This window comes from Prunus persica, chromosome G1 (genome assembly GCF_000346465.2).
Source record: "Prunus persica cultivar Lovell chromosome G1, Prunus_persica_NCBIv2, whole genome shotgun sequence".
Taxonomy (NCBI): Eukaryota; Viridiplantae; Streptophyta; class Magnoliopsida; order Rosales; family Rosaceae; genus Prunus; species Prunus persica.
In genome coordinates, this window is record NC_034009.1 from 35,322,840 (window position 1) to 35,341,312 (window position 18,473).

Genomic DNA, 18,473 nt, shown 5'->3' on the forward strand with positions numbered 1-18,473 from the left:
CCTCTCAGACTTTTATACCTCGCATGGTTCCTCTACAACTAGGCTGGCTTTAAGCATCGGAGACTCCAGAGAAGATGTTGTAGATGCTGCTGCTGCAGGTCTCTCTCTCTCTCTTTCTCTCTCTCTCTTCTTTGCTTTTCATTTTGAATTTTCAACAATTTGTTTCTTCTTGCCATCTATATAAGTTGACCCTTCTGTTCATTTGATAAGACTATTTTTAAATGAAAAGAAGCATAGTAATTAAGTTCTTGTCCCTTTTTTTAACTTGTATTTTTGGTATTGATCAAATAGCTTTAGACCTGATAAAGAATGATAAAGTACAAGCAATCCTAGGACCGAAATCATCGATGCAAGCCAACTTTGTAATTGAGCTTGGAGACAAAGCTCAAGTGCCCATAATCTCATTTTCAGCAACAAGTCCTTCCCTCACTTCCATTAGGAGTCCATATTTTTTCAGAGCTGCACAAAATGACTCTTCCCAAGTCAAGGCCATAAGTGCTGTTGTCCAAGCCTTTGGATGGAGGGAAGCTGTCCCCATCTATATAGACAACGAGTATGGCCAGGGAGTCATACCTTACTTGGTAGATGCCTTGCAAGAAGTTCAAGCTCAGGTCCCTTACCGAAGCGCCATACCTCCAGAGGCAACTGATGACCAACTTGCTGCAGAGCTTTACAAGCTAATGACCATGCAAACTAGAGTCTTCATCGTGCACATGTTGCCCTCTCTTGGCTCTCGCCTTTTCGCCAAAGCACAAGAGATGGATATGATGGATGGAGACTGTGTTTGGATCATGGCTAGTGGAATGACCAATCATTTAACTACCATGAATGCTTCAGTCATCAATTCACTGCAAGGCGCATTGGGTGTGAGGACCTATGTGCCACAAACAAAAGAGCTCGTTGATTTTAGAGCTCGATGGAAAAGGCAATTCCAAGAGGACAATCCAACCATAATTGATGCTGAGTTAGATGTTCCTGCACTATGGGCTTATGATGCTGCTTTTGCATTGGCCATGGCAGTTGAAAATGTTGGGACTGAAAACTTTGGTTTCGAAAAGGCGAATGCTTCAACCAACTCATCAACTGATCTTGAATATTTTGGGGTTTCCCAAAACGGTCCAGAACTTTGCCAATCCTTGTCAAGTACTAACTTTAGAGGCCTCTCTGGTGATTTCAGCTTTGTTGATGGGCAATTACAAAATTCCATTTTTGAATTGGTGAATGTGATTGGGAATGCAGCAAAAACAATTGGGTTTTGGAAACCACAGAGTGGACTTGAGAAAAAATTGAATTTGACAAACACAAACGGTCCATATTCAACCTCTAAATCTAATCTGGCACCTATTTTATGGCCAGGGGACTCTCCCTCTGTTCCCAAGGGATGGGAGATCCCCACAAACGGCAAAAGATTGAGAGTAGGAGTTCCTGTAATTGATGGTTTTGCTGAGTTTGTGAAGGTGGTGCCTGGTCCTAGAGCTAACACAACCGAAGTTTCCGGGTTCTGTATCGACGTCTTCAATGCTGCAATGGCTGGATTACCATATGCTGTTACTTATGACTTCATTCCCTTTGCAAAGCCTGATGGCACAAGTGCTGGCAGCTACGATGATCTGGTCCAACAAGTTTTTCTCGGGGTATGTCGAATTAATGTGAACTTCATTTTCTTCAATGATTTCAGTTTTCATGATCACTTGAAGTACTTATAATCTGCTGAAATTGAAATTTTGGCTTGTTTATTTGTTTGACAGAATTTCGATGCATTGGCCGCGGACACAACAATTAGAGCAAACAGGTCTTTGTATGTGGACTTCACATTGCCATACACAGAATCAGGGGTTGTGATGGTGGTGCCAATGAAAGACGGCAAGAACAAAAGTGCATGGATTTTCTTGAAGCCTTTGACATGGGACCTCTGGCTCACAAGTTTGTGCTTTTTTGTCTTCATTGGTTTCGTTGTTTGGGTCCTTGAACACCGTATTAATGAAGAATTTCGTGGCCCTCCCTCCCACCAAATCGGCACAAGCTTTTGGTTCTCCTTCTCAACCATGGTCTTTGCACAGCGTAAGTACCACAACCTCATCATGTTTCATGTTCATGCTTATAATTCCACAATTAATTGTTTTTTTCATCAATTTTTACTTGAATTAATTTACAGGGGAGAAGGTGGTTAGCAACTTGGCAAGGTTTGTGGTGATCGTGTGGGTGTTCGTAGTGCTTATACTGACTCAAAGTTACACAGCAAGTTTAACTTCGCTGTTAACAGTTCAACAACTTCAGCCAACTTTTTCCAATTTGAGCGATCTTAAAAAGAACAAGGAGTATATCGGGTACATCGAGGGTTCTTTCGTCCGTGATCTTCTGATCCAAAGGGGTGTTGATCCTAACAAGTTGAGGCCTTATAAATCTTCAGATGAATGCCATGAGTTTTTGACAAACGGGAGTGCAAATGGCGGCATTGCTGCCGCTATTGATGAAACCCCCAACATGAAGCTTTTTCTTGCAAAGTATTGCTCCAAATACACCATGATTGGCCCAATATTCAAAACTGATGGCTTTGGTTTTGTAAGCTCTCTCTCTCTCTTTACTTCTCTCACAAGTAATGCTCCATGAGCACATTCTTGTAACACATTGCACACTACATTTCTAACACATGAATAATGGAATTTGTACACATGGCTACGTACGTCAGTTAATGTTTCTTCTTTTGTACAAATGTACCAGGTCTTCCCCAAAGGTTCACCTCTAGTACCAGACGTTTCGAGGGCGATTCTGAACGTGACTGAGGGAGACGCCATGAAGGAAATTGAAAACAAATGGTTTGCGGGGGATGCAACATGTTCAGATACAAAACCCACCATCTCAGATTCCAACAGTCTTGGCCTTGATAGCTTCAGGGGTCTCTTCCTCATTGCCGGGGTCTCTTCGTCACTATCTCTCATCATATTTGCAGCCTCCTTCTGTTATAGGCATTGGCACATGTTCATGACAACAGGAGCTTCTGCATGGAAAAGAATCAAGGTGATGCTTAGAATCTACGACCAAAAAGACCTCAGCTCCCATACTTTTAGAAAGACTGGCTCTCAAGATGGAAAATACATGTACAATGCTGGCAATATAGCTACATCTGTCGAAGCTTCACCAAACAATAACAGCACGCGCCCACCAAGCCCATCAAGCCCTGAGTCGATTGGCCATTCAAACCACACAAATCCACACTCACCTTTCTTCAGAGAAGAAAGAATATTACAGGTTGTTGTTGGTCAAGAATATCCAGAAATGTAAAGAAGTCATGAAGGAGCTCAAGAACACAATTAATTAGTAACAGAATTATTAAGTTTTCATAATTGGTGTATGATAATTAATCAAATAATATAGCTAGGCATTGTATATATTCACCTTAAAACATTATATATATATATATATCTTTTGTGTATTATAATTTATAAACAATTAGTATATGTGCTAATTTTCATCGACTATGGTTTATAAGTTACGAAAATGAGGCTGCATGAGAACCTCCCCTGGGTTTCCACACAATCTGATTATTTGAGTGCCACATGTGCTGCTTGGAGAAAATGATTGGCTACTCGGTAATTAGTTTAGTAATTGTCTTCTGGAAAGTTCTCTTGCTGCTATTTATTTGAGCAGATTTCGTACCCACTTTCCTAATGAGTTGGGGAAGAATTTCTTCTTCCTTGTCTGTTTAAGCATTGAATTTTCCTTGGTTGTCATGTTTGGGCCTTTAGTTGATGAAGAATAGCCAGGCATTGTATTGTATATATATCTCCGTTACCAAAACATTAAAAAATAATTCAATTAAAGTTTTGCATTATTGTATAATCAAATTGGTAGACCTGAGTTTGATAATGTTATTCGTGACACTAACTTAATTTATTTTTAATGATCACAATAACTAAGCACGTACATTGTTAATTAAATCAGCATCTAATCGGGTGCTTTGAACTTAGCGTAGTTGGCCCAGAGTTTGATTTGTCTCTTTTTTCAGTCAAAAATATTCATTTAAACATTAATTCATTACCACAAAAGGACAATATGAATGAGTTGGAGAGGGACAACATATTGTTTTTCAATCATATAATTAGAAAAATATACATGTCAATTAAAATCGTAGAAAGACCCGAGACTCACAGAGTCCTGTTACACGGCTTGTCCACAGAATGTGCTTAATTAATTTGGTCTTGTCCGTATAGATTGAATCCTAGCGGTGACTGACTGATTCTTTTGCATCTTTTTTTCCAGGGACTTTTCATATCTGCCTACTGCAGTCTGCTTATAAGTGCCAACCTTCCTTCATCTGCTTGTTACTAGAGAGAGAGAGAGAGAGAGAGAGAGAGAGAGAGAGAGAGAGAGCTTTCAAGAATTCACTTGAATATGAAAATAAAAAAGAACCCAACCATTATTCTTGCTCCTTTTATCCTTTTGCGCTTTCTCTTCTTCTTCTCATGGATTTTTAATATAGCTGCGGCTGCAGCGGCTGTGGAAAACACAAAGATTCCGGTGAATGTGGGTGTTGTTGTTGACCTAGATGCTCCCAGTGGGAAGACTTATCTGAGTTGCATCAAAATGGCCCTCCCGGACTTTTATGCATCTCATGCTCACTTCAACACCAGGCTGGTTTTGCACACCAGGAACTCCAACCAAACTGTTGTTGGTGCAGCTGCTGCAGGTTCTCTCTCTCTCTCTCTCTCTCTCTCTCTCTCTCTCTGAACCATGCATGTATTCTAATTGATCATCATTTTGTATCTCCTGTTCTATAATAATGAATCATAATTTAACGTCAAATTCTGGAAGATGTATATAATTATTACATGTGCTTTTATGCTTTTTATTTATGGATTCATTAATCATATAATTTATATACATTCATCATGTTTCCTTCCTTGTAAATTTGAACAAAATGTAAGGGTGTGTCTGCAAGTGTACTTGGGGTTTTTGCATACTTTAGACTACTAAAATATCTCCCACGCTAGTAAGACAGGGGCTTGTGACAAAAAAAAAAGTTTAAGAAGGGTATGTTTGTTATGTTTTGTCTTTTGGTAAGCTATAAGATAAGGATCGATAATTTCATCTCATTAATTTACACGTCTCATGAGAAAGAAAACAAGTCAAATAAGGTAGCCTCCAAACCGTGTGAGCCTCCTTCAAGCTTTGTAAATTCTTCAATGGCCTACCTAATTAATGTTCTCTATATGGTGGATTTGTGTATTTTAGGTACCGTGCCTGGTGGATTCCTATATCATGGCCATGACCATTTTAATAAGCACAATGATTTTTAATCTGATCAAATTAAGCAATCACAATTTTTACTATTATTTTTTTTCAACGAAACACAGCTTTGGATCTGATAAAGAATGTAGAAGTGCAAGCAATCCTGGGACCAGAGACATCGATGCAGGCCAGCTTCGTTGTCAATCTTGGAGACGAAGCTCATGTGCCCATTGTATCATTTTCTGCATCAAGTCCCTCTCTTGCTTCGCTTCGGAGCCCCTACTTCTTCCGAGTTACACAGACTGACTCATACCAAGTGAAGGCCATAAGTTCCATTGTTAAAAATTTTGGATGGAGACATGTTGTGCCGATTTACGTGGACAATACGTTTGGGGAGGGAGTCATACCCTTTTTAGTTGATGCATTGCAAAAAGTTGATGCTCATGTCCCCTATCGGAGTGTCATCCCCCCATCAGCCACTGATGAACAAATCGAGAAAGAGCTTTACAAGTTGATGACCATGCAAACTAGAGTCTTCATTGTGCATATGATGCCCCATCTTTGTTCTAAACTATTTGCCATGGCAAATAAGATTGGAATGATGAGTGAAGGCTATGTTTGGATCACGACGAATGGGGCTGGTAATCGTTTGAGGTCATTGGGACCGGTCGTCTTGAGTTCCATGCAAGGGGTTCTAGGTGTGGAAACAGAGGTTCCAACAACAATGGAGCTTACAGAATTCAAAATGCGGTGGAAAAGGCAATTCCAACAAGACAATCCGGCCATCATTGATGTCTATGTGGACGTGATTGGCCTTCGGGCTTATGATGCTGCTTTTGCACTAGCCTTGGCAGCTGAACAAGTTGGGGATACAAGCTTTAGTTTCCAAGAGAGAAATGGTTCCTTCAGCTCAACAGATCTTGATACTTTTAAGGTCTCTCAATATGGTCCAAAGCTTGCCCAGGCCTTATCAAATACTAGATTCAAAGGCATAGCTGGAGACTTTAGTCTTGACTGTGGGCAACTTCAATCATCAAGATTTCAGATACTCAATGTAAATGGTGACGGAGTAAGAACAATTGCATTCTGGACACCGGAAAATGGTATGGTGAAAACATTGAGTTCAACAAACACCAGTATACTTTCAACTTCCGAGAAGTGCGATTTTGGAACCATCATATGGCCTGGAGATTCTCTGTCTGTTCCTAAAGGATGGGAGATCCCAACAAGTGGCAAGAAGTTGAAAATAGGAGTTCCTGTGAAGGTTGGTTTTACTGAGTTTGTTAAGGTAACCAAGATTCCTAGCACAAACACAACAGATGTTACGGGGTTCAGTATCGATGTCTTTAATGCTGCAGTGGAAGTATTACCATACGCTCTTCCTTTTGAGTTCATTCCCTTTGAAAATCCTGACGGCACTAGCGCTGGCACTTACAATGATTTGGTCTATCAAGTCTATCTTGAGGTAAAATTCTGTGTCTATTATACATACAAATAACTGATTGGAATTGTGCTCTGATTTAACATGTTTACTTGACAGAAGTATGATGCTGTGGTGGGAGACACAACAATTAGAGCAAATAGATCATTGTATGTAGACTTCACAATGCCATACACAGAATCTGGTGTAGTAATGGTTGTGCCAATAAGAGACACCAGAAGAAAATGTGCATGGGTTTTCTTGAAACCTTTGACTTGGGACCTCTGGCTTACAACTTTTTGTTTCTTCATCTTCATTGGTTTTGTTGTTTGGGTGCTGGAACATCGAATTAACGAAGATTTTCGTGGCCCTCCCTCACATCAAGTTGGCACAAGTTTCTGGTTCTCTTTCTCAACCATGGTCTTTTCACATAGTAAGTACATCCATATCACGTCTCCCTAAGTTCAAGTTAAGAATTCCTAATATTTTCTTCTCTCCACCTATGCCTATACTGACACTTTTTGAATTAAATTTTACAGGGGAGAGAGTGGTTAGCAATTTGGCTAGATTTTTGATGATTATATGGGTGTTTGTTGTGCTAGTATTGACACAAAGTTACACAGCTAATCTAGCATCACTATTAACAGTGGAACAGCTCCAACCAACTGTCACTGATATAAAGGATCTTCTGAGGAACGGGGATAATGTCGGCTATATAGAGAACACTTATGTTTGTGAAATCTTGAAACAACTCGGTTTTGACAACTCCAAGCTTAAGCCCATCAAAACCATGGAAGAATGTGATGTAGCTCTTTCGAAAGGGAGTGCAAAGGGTGGTATTGCTGCTGTTGTTGATGAAATTCCAAACATGAAGCTTCTTGTTGCAAAATATTGTTCCAAGTATACCATGATTGGTCCAATCTTCAAAACTGATGGCTTTGCCTTTGTAAGATCTCTTTTTTTCCTGCTATACATAAATGTTACCTGTACAACACATGGAACCAAAAAAGATGACTTGACTTAATTTGCAGGTGTTTCCGAAACATTCCCCTCTAGTACCTGATCTTTCACAGGCGGTCCTAAATGTGACTGGAGGAGAGAAGATCATGAACATTGAGAACAAATGGTTCAGTCAAGAAAGCAAGTGTGAAGATAAGTCCACTACTCCAAGGGTCTCAAGCAATAGTCTTGGACTTGAAAGCTTTTGGGGCCTCTTCCTCATTGCTGGGATGGCTTCAATTCTAGCTCTCATTATCTTTTTAGCTTCCTTCCTGTACAAGCATAGGCATGTCTTGAAGCAATCTGATTCAAGAGCTTCTAAATGGAGACGGGTTCGAGCCATGTTTGAAATTTTCAACGACAAAGACATCAGCTCCCATACTTTCAAAAGCAGTCAACAAAGAGATGGAATTGGTGGTGTTGGAGATGAAGTGAAAGCCTCACCAAATAGCAACTGGCCTGAAAGTCCATTCAGCTATTTGGACCACACAGACATGGACTTTGTATTGTTTGAAGGGCAACAAACGCCATCTACTACTAGTCATGCGTCTCCGGAGATAGTTCCAAAAATTGAGCATGATATTATCACTGTTCAAGAAATGCATACAACTCCTGTAACAGATCGTTTGGCTTAGAAGTAATCTTGCATTAAAAAAAAATTACAATGGTACTAATATAAACAGAAATCAATTATTGATTCCAGTATGAATTCAGCATTGTGAGTTTATTTCACCTGCCCACCAAGCAGAACATTCAAACAACATATAGATCAGCTCCACACTCACCTGTTGCGGTTTGTCAAGAATCTCTAGAAAACAATAGTTAAATTGACATGTATTAAAATGCTTCAACTCAAGACAACTTTGAATCAAGTGGTGGGATCTAAAGTCTAGACGACTTGGTTTTGGCATCATTTGCGACGCATCTTCAATACTCCCGACTATACATGACAAGGTTTTGGTAGGTCTTTTCTAGTTATATAAACCTAATTAGTTGTTTAATGAGTCAATTGCAGCACAAGCTACACAGAGATGAAATGGGAGAGTTGTTTCATCTGTCAAATTCCATTATACATAATTACCATTTATTTATGCATGAATTAATTACCACAAAAAGACAACATGAATGACTAGGAGAGACAATATATATATATATATATATATATATATATAGGTCAATTAAAATCGTAGAAAGACCCCAGACTCAGACTCCGTTATCCTTGTCCACAGAGTGACTGTCAGCAAGTCAATAAATATTAGTTTCCCATATCTATAAATAATTACAGTCTTATAGATGTTTTGTTAATTCATTCTAACTTTGAGTTTTTAAATTGTTAATGGTTACATTAAGCAAAGAAAGGGTTGATTAATTTTGTTCTGTCCGTATGGATTGGGGTCCTAGCGCTGACCGACCGATTCTTTTTCAATGGACTTTTCATATCCACCTACCGCATATAAGATTAGATGCCATGACATCCACATAAAAATATTTAAGTACCAGTCACCCTTCATTTGCTTCAGAATATATACGAGTGACCTTGTGATCAAATATTCACATTATAATATGATGACCATAACAAAGAACCCAATGTTTTTGTGCTTTCTCTTCTTCTCACGGAGTTTCAGTATGGCTGTGGCTGCGGCTGCGGAAAACAAAACGATCCTGGTGAATGTGGGCGTTGTTGTTGATCTTGATGCACAGATTCTGGGTGGGAAGATTTTTTTGAGTTGCATCAAAATGGCTCTCGAGGACTTTTATGCATCTCATGCTCACTTCAAGACCAGGCTGGTTTTGCACACCAGGAACTCCAAAAACACTGTTGTTGGTGCAGCTTCTGCAGGTTCTCTCTCTAAACCATGCATATATATATATATATATGTTCTAATTGAGATTTTGTATACTTATCTCCTGTTCTAATAATGAATCATATACCCTTTATGCATCTCCATCATTTCTTTCCAGTCTAAAAACCAATTAATGCCAAAATCAAGAAGAGAATTATATTATATACCAGTGTGGTATGAATTTGTTTGGAAGTTCAAAAAGGAGGGTGTACCGTGTTTTTGTCCCCATCAACAAAAATCACTAAGGAAACCGAACCTAGCTAAACCAATGTTGGACGGTTTGGGTTGGCTTGCTTTGGGAGGGTTGCACATAAGTCTAATTCTTTTTTCTTTCCAATTTTTCAACTTTGTTAGTCCAATTGGATTAGATCCATTTACAAAAACTCAAAACCATAACTAAATCGAACAATTATGGTCCTTTTTGATTTTGAATTATTTGACCTTTTTAGTCAAAATTGAACTAAACTGATCACCACTTTTCAAATTAGCCGATGTAGTCGGTTCAATTGGATTGATGTCCAACTCTATATGCAAATAGGGGTGGGCACAATTTCGGGTTAACTTGACTAAACTACCCAACTCGATAATTAGAGGGCCTTAGGTTCAATAAATCATAAATCTCAATGCACGGGTTGGAATCAAAACTTAAAGGTGGACTTAATTTTGATTTAACCCGACCGAATCACCCAACCGGATCACAAAAGAGTAGGGTTGGCCTAATAATAAGCAAGTCTCAAGTCCAAGAAATCATAAACCGCTATATATCGAGTTGGATTACAGATTGAGATCAAAATCGACCCAACCCAACCCATGCCCACCCCTATATGCAAGTGTACCCACCCCTATATGCAACTGTAGTGGGGCTTTTATTTTTTGGGTCAGAATGTAATAGGGCTTTGAGAAGTTGAAAACAGAGTTTTTATTTTTATTTTTATTTTTTTGCTTTTTTTGAGGACTTTTCCTATTGAGAGGGGCGATAGCCTACTAAATTCACACACACTACACGGATGCTAGGACTTGAACCTAGGACTTTGTCTAAGGGAGTAAATACTTCATACCACTACACTAGTGGGTCCTTTGCACAGAGTAATTCTTTTAGTTTTATCACTTGCCAAGCTAAAGGTAAGGTTCATTTCATTACATGTCCCAAAACTCATAAGAAAGAAAGAAAAGGGATCAGATTCGTCAGAAGGTCGCCTTCAAACCATGCGAGGCCCCGTCGAACTTTGAAAATTCTTCAATGGTCAACCCTAATTTTGTAGCGCATACCAATAATCGTTTGCTATGTTATCTGTTCATAATTAACTATCATTGATAACGATTTAACTGTTATAATAAGCATAACATTTCCTAATATTATCAAATTAATCCATCACAATTGTCACTTTTTTGTCAATGGGACACAGCTCTGGATCTGATAAAGAATGTACCAGTGCAAGCAATCCTGGGGCCAGCGACATCAATGCAGGCATGCTTCGTTATTAACCTTGGAGACCAAGCTCATGTCCCCATTTTATCATTTTCTGCAACAAGCCCCTCTCTTACGTCTCTCCGAAGCTCCTACTTTTTTCGACTTACACAAACTGACTCATACCAAGTGAAAGCCATAAGTGCCATTGTTAAACATTTTGGATGGAGACAAGTTGTGCCGATATACGTCGACAATACGTATGGAGAGGGAGTCATACCCTTTTTAATTGATGCCTTGCAAGACGTTGATGCTCATGTCCCCTATCGGAGTGTCATCCCTCCATCTGCCACTGATGATCAAGTTGGTAAAGAGCTTTCCAAGTTAATGGCTATGCCAACAAGAGTGTTCATTGTGCACATGACGCCCAAGCTCTCCAACAGTCTATTTGCCAAGGCAAAAGAGATTGGAATGATGAGCAAAGGCTATGTTTGGATCTTGACTAATGGGGTAGGAAATCGCTTATGGTCAACACGTTCGGTTGCCCTAAATTCAATGCAAGGAGTATTGGGTGTGGAAACAGAGGTTCCAATAACAATGGAGCTTACAAACTTCAGAATGAAGTGGAAGAGGCAATTCCAACAAGACAATCCAGCCATCATTGATTTTGATTGTGACGTGTTTGGACTTCGAGCTTATGATGCCGCTTTCGCACTAGCCTTGGCAGTTGAACAAGTTGGGAATGCAAGCTTTGATTTCCAAAAGAGGAATCCTTCATTCAACTCAACAGATCTTGATATTTTCAAGGCCTCTCAATATGGTCCAAAGCTTGTCCAGGCCTTATCTAACACTACATTCAAAGGCCTAGCTGGAGAGTTCAGTCTTAAGGATGGGCAACTTCAACCATCAACATTTAAGATAGTTAATGTAAATGGGACTGGAGTAAGTTCAATTGCATTTTGGACACCGGAAAATGGCATGGTGAAAACATTGAATTCAACAAACATTAGTATACTTTCAACTTCTGAGAAGTGTGATCTTATACCGATTATATGGCCTGGAGGTTCGCAATCTGTTCCTAAGGGATGGGAGATCCCAACAAATGGCCAGAGGTTGAAAATTGGTGTTCCTATGAAGGTTGCTTTTACTGAGTTTGTTAAGGTAGCCAAGAATCATAGCACTAACACAACCGACGTCACGGGGTTTAGTATCGATGTCTTTAAGGCTGCACTTGAAGTATTACCATACGATCTTCCTTTTGACTTCATTCCCTTTGCAAAGCCTGATGGAACCAGCGCTGGAACTTACAATGATTTGGTCTATCAAGTATATCTTGAGGTAAAATTCTTTGTCTCTAATATAAATGCCAATGACTTGCATCACGTACCTTCTTCTGATTTAACATGTGTGCTTGACAGGAATTTGATGCTGTGGTGGGAGATATAACAATTACAGCAAATAGATCCTTGTATGTAGACTTCACAATGCCATACACAGAATCTGGTGTGGTAATGGTTGTGCCAATCGTAGACACCGGGAGCAAAAATGCATGGGTTTTCTTGAAACCTTTGACTTGGGACTTATGGATTACAACTTTTTGTTTCTTCGTCTACATTGGTTTCGTCATTTGGGTGCTTGAACATCGAATTAATGAAGATTTCCGTGGCCCTCCCTCACATCAAGTTGGCACAAGTTTCTGGTTCTCTTTCTCAACCATGGTGTTTTCACATAGTAAGTATATGCATCCTCTCTATCAAATTAAGAATTCTCAACAGCTTCGTTTTCCTTCCCTCAGCCTATGCGCCTATTGACACTTACTTTTTGCACACTTTTTGAATTCAATTTTACAGAGGAAAGAGTGGTTAGCAACTTGGGCAGATTCTTGATGATAATATGGGTATTTGTTGTGCTAGTACTGTCACAAAGTTACACAGCTAATCTAGCATCACTATTAACAGCTGAACGACTCCGGCCAACTGTCACCGATATAAAGGATCTTATAAGGAGTGGGGATAGTGTCGGCTACATGAAGAATTCTTTTGTTCATGAACTCTTGAAACAAATTGGTTTTGATGAATCCAAGCTTAAGGCTATGACTTCCATGGAAGACTGTGACCAAGCTCTTTCCAAAGGGAGTGAAAAGGGTGGTATTACTGCTTTTGTTAATGAAACCCCCAACATAAAGCTTTTTCTTGCAAAATATTGTTCCAAATATACCATGATTGGTCCAATCTTCAAAACTGATGGCTTTGCCTTTGTAAGATATTCTCTCCTATAGACAGATAACACATGCAAGCGAATGTGGGTTCATTTTTTCTCATATGACTTCTTTGGGACGACTTTGCAGGTGTTTCCAAAACGCTCCCCTCTTGTACCAGATATTTCACAGGCAATCCTAAACGTGACCGAAAGAGAGAAGACAATGAACATCGAAAACAATTGGTTCAGTCGAGGAGGTAAATGTCAAGATAACTCTGGTCCAAGGGTTTCAAGCAATATTCTTGGGCTTGAAAGCTTTTGGGGCCTATTCCTCATTGCTGGGGTGGCTTCAATTCTAGCTCTCATTATCTTTGTAGCTTCCTTCCTTTACAAGCAGAGGCATATCTTGAAGCATGCTGGGGTTCGAGCCATGTTCGAAATTTTCAACGAAAAAGACCTCAACTCCCATGCTTTCAAAAGTAGTCCACAACGAAATGGCAGTGCTGGTGATCAAGTTGAAGTGAAAACCTCACCTAATAGCAATTGGCCTGAAAGTCCATTCAGCTATTCGAACCACACAGATAAGGACTTTGTATTCCTTGATGGGCAAGAAACACCATCCACTACTAGCCATGCGTCTCCGGATATAGTTCCAACAACTGAGCTTGCCCGTCGCTATCCAAGAAATGCATAGAAGTGCTGTAATATCTCAAGAAAACGATTAAAATGTTCGGAGAAAGAGAAAAGGGCCTAGAAATAATCTTGTGTATAAGGTTTAATATTTTTAGTGTGTCAAGTTATTATGAAAATCAGAAACAGAGCATAGAAACAGAGCAACTTGAATCTGTAAATCCATAATTGACCCAGCGCTCATAAAGAATTCCATAAATGCCAACTTTACCCCCGTTCCCTGGATTTACTGAGAGTTAAAAACGAATCAAAAGTTTTCAAAGTTTCGACCAAAAAAAAAAAAAAAGTTTTCAAAGAAGACCAAGAGCTAGCCAGCTATTCTTGTGTAAATTCAGCATCGTGAGTTTATTTGCTTTCATTGATGGGGCCATGGCTGTCTCTGCATTTCTTCTTAAGTAGGGCAACACTTAGAAACTTGTTGGTCAGTTCTCAGCAGAATAATTAATATAAGACTTTCCTGGGTCAAATATTAATGCAAAGACTTAAGGAGAGTGACGTTTTTCAACACAACCCAAAAGACAAGGAACACCTTGTCTCACTTTATTTTTATATCAAATAAATTTTGGTCAAAATTAATTTGCTTTGAATGTCTAACTGCAGGCACTATTTGCAGATAGTTTTCCCTTCAATTTCATCAAAGACTTTGAACTTGTGCTAAGAAGAAGACCAGAACCCGCTAGTCTTCTAAATCACACTAGTAGAGGAGATGAAATGCTTCTAGAAGACTACAGCCAACTACAAGTTTTATTTATTTTTTCACTCCATTCACATGAAAAATAAAAAGATAATAAGATAGATCATTTATTTTTCTATAATTATAATAGCATTGATGTTGATTGAACCAAGTAGCGTATCTGACGGATTGTTTAGCTAGGACTTTCGAATTCTTCGGCTGTCACGATTGATCTGCATATATATATATATATATATATATAAAAGTTTATTTGGACACTTAATTAGACAGAATGCAATCAGATTAAGCAGGCTTCAAAAGCTTCAAATATGATCAAGAAAAGGCCTTTGAACCATAAGCTTGTTTTTTCTATCTTTTTCTTTTTTCTTTGTTCATGGATTTCCTTGGCCTTGGCACAAAACAAAACCATTCCAGTGAATGTTGGGCTTGTTCTTGATGACCTTGATTCAGGGGATGGGAAGATTTGGTTGAGCTGCATCAAAATGGCCCTCTCAGATTTCTATGCTTCTCATGCAAACTACAAAACTAGGCTGGTCTTGAATACTAGGGACTCCAAAAAAAGTGTTGTAGATGCAGCTGCTGCAGGTAACCCTAGACTTTTCACTTAAGCAAATGATAGACCTTCTTACTTCAACAGTTTTTTTTTTTTTTTTTTCTTTCTTAATAAATAGTTATTGTTCTTTTGTTTTTCATTGAGCGCAGCTGTAGATCTAATAGAGAAAGTGAAAGTGAAAGCAATCCTAGGACCAGGGACTTCTATGCAAGCAGGCTTTCTTATTAACCTTGGAGACCAAGTTCATGTGCCCATTATATCATTTTCTGCAACAAGCCCTTCTCTTAATTCAGTCCATAGCTCCTACTTTTTTCAATTTGCACAAAATGACTCATCCCAAGTGAAAGCCATAAGTTCTATTGTAAAAGCTTTTGGATGGAGACAAGTTGTGCCTGTCTACGTCGACAATGAGTTTGGGGAGGGTGTCATACCATTTTTAACTGATGCCCTGCAAGAGGTTGATGCCCGTGTCCCCTACCGGAGTGCCATTTCCCTGTCAGCCACTGACGGCCAAATTCTTGAAGAGCTTTACAAGTTAATGACAATGCAAACTAGAGTCTTCATTGTCCACATGAGGACGGATCTATCCTCTAGGTTATTTGCAAAGGCCAGAGAGATTGGAATGATGACCGAAGGCTACGTTTGGCTCACTACTAATGGGATACCTAATGAATTAAGGTCTCTAAATTCTTCAGTCATCAGTTCCATGCAAGGTGTGTTGGGTATACAAACTTATGTTCCACAAACAGTAAAGCTTGAAGAATTCATGCCTAGGTGGAAACGACAATTCCAACAAGACAATCCAACCATAATTGGTGCTCAATTGCAAGTTTTTGGACTTTGGGCTTATGATTCTGCTTTTGCACTAGCCATGGCAGTTGAAGAAGTTGGGACTCCAAGCTTTGAGGTGTCTCAATACGGTCGAAAACTTTCCCATGCCTTATCTAGTATGAGATTTAAAGGCATTGCTGGAGATTTCAGCCTTGTTGATGGGCAACTTCAGTCATCAACTTTTCAGATAGTTAATGTCAATGGTGGTGGAACAAGAGTGGTTGGATTTTGGACACCAGAAAATGGACTGATGAACACATTGAATTCAACAAACACAAGCTTTTCTTCAACTTCCAACAAGGGCAATCTTGCCCCTATTCTGTGGCCAGGAGATTCTCTCACTGCTCCAAAGGGATGGCAGATCCCAGCAAATGGCAAGAAGTTGAGAATAGGAGTTCCTGTCAAGGTTGGTTTTACAGAGTTTGTTAAGATCACGAAAGATCCAAGCACTAACGCAATCAACGTCACTGGCTTCACTATAGACGTCTTTAAGGCTGCAGTGAAAGTTTTGCCATACCCTCTTCCTTATGAGTTCATTCCCTTTGCAAAGCCTGATGGTACAAGCGCTGGCACTTATAGTGATTTGTGCTATCAAGTATATCTTGGGGTAAATTTCCTTATCTTTTATATTGTTAAATTTGAATGTGAGTTTTCTGATTCAACTTCCGATTGAAAAGAAAGAAACCATTCAATTTCTTTGTTGAGATTTTGACAAATATCTTTACTTGACTGCAGAACTATGATGCTGTGGTGGGAGATACAACAATTAGAGCAGATAGGTCCTTGTATGTAGACTTCACAATGCCATACACGGAATGCGGTGTAGCAATGGCTGTGCCAATCATAGACGTCAGGAGCAAAAATGCTTGGGTTTTCTTGAAGCCTTTGACATGGGAGCTATGGCTGACTACTTCTTGTGTCTTCGTCCTTATTGGTTTTGTGATGTGGGTTCTTGAACATCGGATTAACGAAGACTTTCGTGGCACTCCCTCACACCAAGTTGGCACCAGCATCTGGTTCTCCTTCTCAACCATGGTTTTTGCACAAAGTAATTCTCCATGACCCTTCTCTCATTTCAAATCAATATTTCATAAGATAACCTGCACTATAAATTGTTAATTAACAATGTCCTTGTGCACTTGTACAGGAGAAAGAGTGGTTAGCAACTTGGCTAGATTTGTGATGATTATATGGGTATTTGTTGTTCTAATATTGACACAAAGTTACACAGCCAGTCTGACATCACTGTTAACTGTTCAACAACTTCAGCCAACTGTTACAGATATAAAGGATCTATTGAGAAAGGGGGAAAACGTCGGCTACTTAACGGATGCTTATGTTTACGATATCTTGAAACAAGTTGGTTTTGATGATACCAAGCTTAAGGGTTTCAAAACAATGGAAGAAATTGATGAAGCTCTTTCAAAAGGAAGTGCAAATGGTGGTATTGCTGCTGTTGTTGATGAAACCCCCAACATGAAGCTTTTTGTTGCAAAGTTTTGCTCCAAGTATACTATGATAGGGCCTATCTTTGAAACTGCTGGGTTTGCCTTTGTGAGATCTCTCTCCTCTTACATGTTCATTTAAGAAAATTTATATATCCTACAAGATTTCTTTGTTAACTTGCTGATCGAGGTCATGACTTTGTAGGTGTTTCCAAAACGTTCCCCTCTTCTGCCGGATGTTTCACAGGCAGTGCTAAACGTGACCGAGGGAGAGGCGATTCTGAACATTGAAAACAAATGGTTCAAGAAAGGGGACAATTGTGAAGATAACCCCACCCAAAAACTTTCCAACAACAGTCTTGGCCTTGATAGCTTTTGGGGGCTATTCCTCATTTCTGGGGTGGCTTCAATACTTTCTCTCATCATATTTGTAGCTTCATTCCTTTACAGGCACAAGCACATCTTGAAACACCCACCGGATTCAAAACCCTTAACATGGAGTAAGATTCGATCCATGTTCGAAATTTTCGACGAAAGAGACTTCAACTCTCGTATGTTTAAGAGCAGTCAACAGAGAGATGGTATTGCCGGTAATCCAGATAATATTGCAGGTGATGCTAATTCACCAAATAACAACTGGCCAGAGAGTACATCCAGCTTTAGTTCCAACCACACAGATGCAAATTTTGAATTCTTTGGAGGGCAACAAACACAATCTCCTGGTCAAGCATCTCTGGAACTAGTTCCAAGTACTACTGATCCTGCTATCATTATTGCAGAAATGCATACAACTCCTGCAACAGCTCAAGATAACAATTAATATGTATATGTAGAGAATTAATAAGGAAAAAAAAAAAGAAAAGAGTTTGGCTTAAACTAGCTCTTAAGTTCTTAACCAGTATCATGTATTCAAGCATTATCTTCTGTTGTAGTAATGGGAACTGAGAAATAGATAACTTTGATTTTGGATAATATATTTATATTGTCATGTCACGTAGTGTTCCAATACACAAATATTATAACAGATGTTTATTTATTAATATTCTATTTAAATATTAACTCGTCTTCTACTGATATTATAATAGATGAATTAGTAACGTAATACAAATATCTTTATGGTTATAAAAAATTGATGGATCGAGTCTTTGTCAACGATTCAAC

At 39.1% G+C, this 18,473-nt stretch overlaps 4 protein-coding genes across 5 annotated transcripts; all 4 read left to right on the forward strand.

Moving 5' to 3' along the window:
• LOC18791493 (glutamate receptor 2.8) lies at nucleotides 50-3,479 on the forward strand. Its single transcript, XM_020554815.1, has 4 exons — nucleotides 50-1,634; nucleotides 1,749-2,061; nucleotides 2,156-2,562; nucleotides 2,722-3,479. The coding sequence occupies exons 1-4, from the start codon at nucleotides 222-224 to the stop codon at nucleotides 3,280-3,282; spliced, it is 2,694 nt and encodes an 897-aa protein (XP_020410404.1). The 5' UTR covers nucleotides 50-221; the 3' UTR covers nucleotides 3,283-3,479.
• LOC18793144 (glutamate receptor 2.8) lies at nucleotides 4,135-8,375 on the forward strand. Of its 2 annotated transcripts, none has more exons than XM_007225309.2 (5): nucleotides 4,135-4,687; nucleotides 5,355-6,694; nucleotides 6,770-7,082; nucleotides 7,189-7,595; nucleotides 7,681-8,375. In XM_007225309.2, the coding sequence occupies exons 1-5, from the start codon at nucleotides 4,393-4,395 to the stop codon at nucleotides 8,281-8,283; spliced, it is 2,958 nt and encodes a 985-aa protein (XP_007225371.1). In that variant the 5' UTR covers nucleotides 4,135-4,392; the 3' UTR covers nucleotides 8,284-8,375. The 2 variants fall into 2 exon arrangements, with proteins under 2 accessions (XP_007225371.1, XP_020417329.1); XM_020561740.1 differs by having other exon boundaries at nucleotides 6,773-7,082.
• LOC18791764 (glutamate receptor 2.7) lies at nucleotides 9,197-13,902 on the forward strand. The gene is made up of 5 exons (XM_007224816.2): nucleotides 9,197-9,488; nucleotides 10,899-12,238; nucleotides 12,319-12,631; nucleotides 12,751-13,157; nucleotides 13,248-13,902. Exons 1-5 carry the CDS (start codon nucleotides 9,212-9,214, stop codon nucleotides 13,791-13,793), a joined length of 2,883 nt encoding a protein of 960 aa, XP_007224878.2. The 5' UTR covers nucleotides 9,197-9,211; the 3' UTR covers nucleotides 13,794-13,902.
• LOC18791283 (glutamate receptor 2.7) lies at nucleotides 14,766-18,312 on the forward strand. Its single transcript, XM_020561097.1, has 5 exons — nucleotides 14,766-15,068; nucleotides 15,186-16,474; nucleotides 16,603-16,915; nucleotides 17,015-17,421; nucleotides 17,518-18,312. Exons 1-5 carry the CDS (start codon nucleotides 14,792-14,794, stop codon nucleotides 18,130-18,132), a joined length of 2,901 nt encoding a protein of 966 aa, XP_020416686.1. The 5' UTR covers nucleotides 14,766-14,791; the 3' UTR covers nucleotides 18,133-18,312.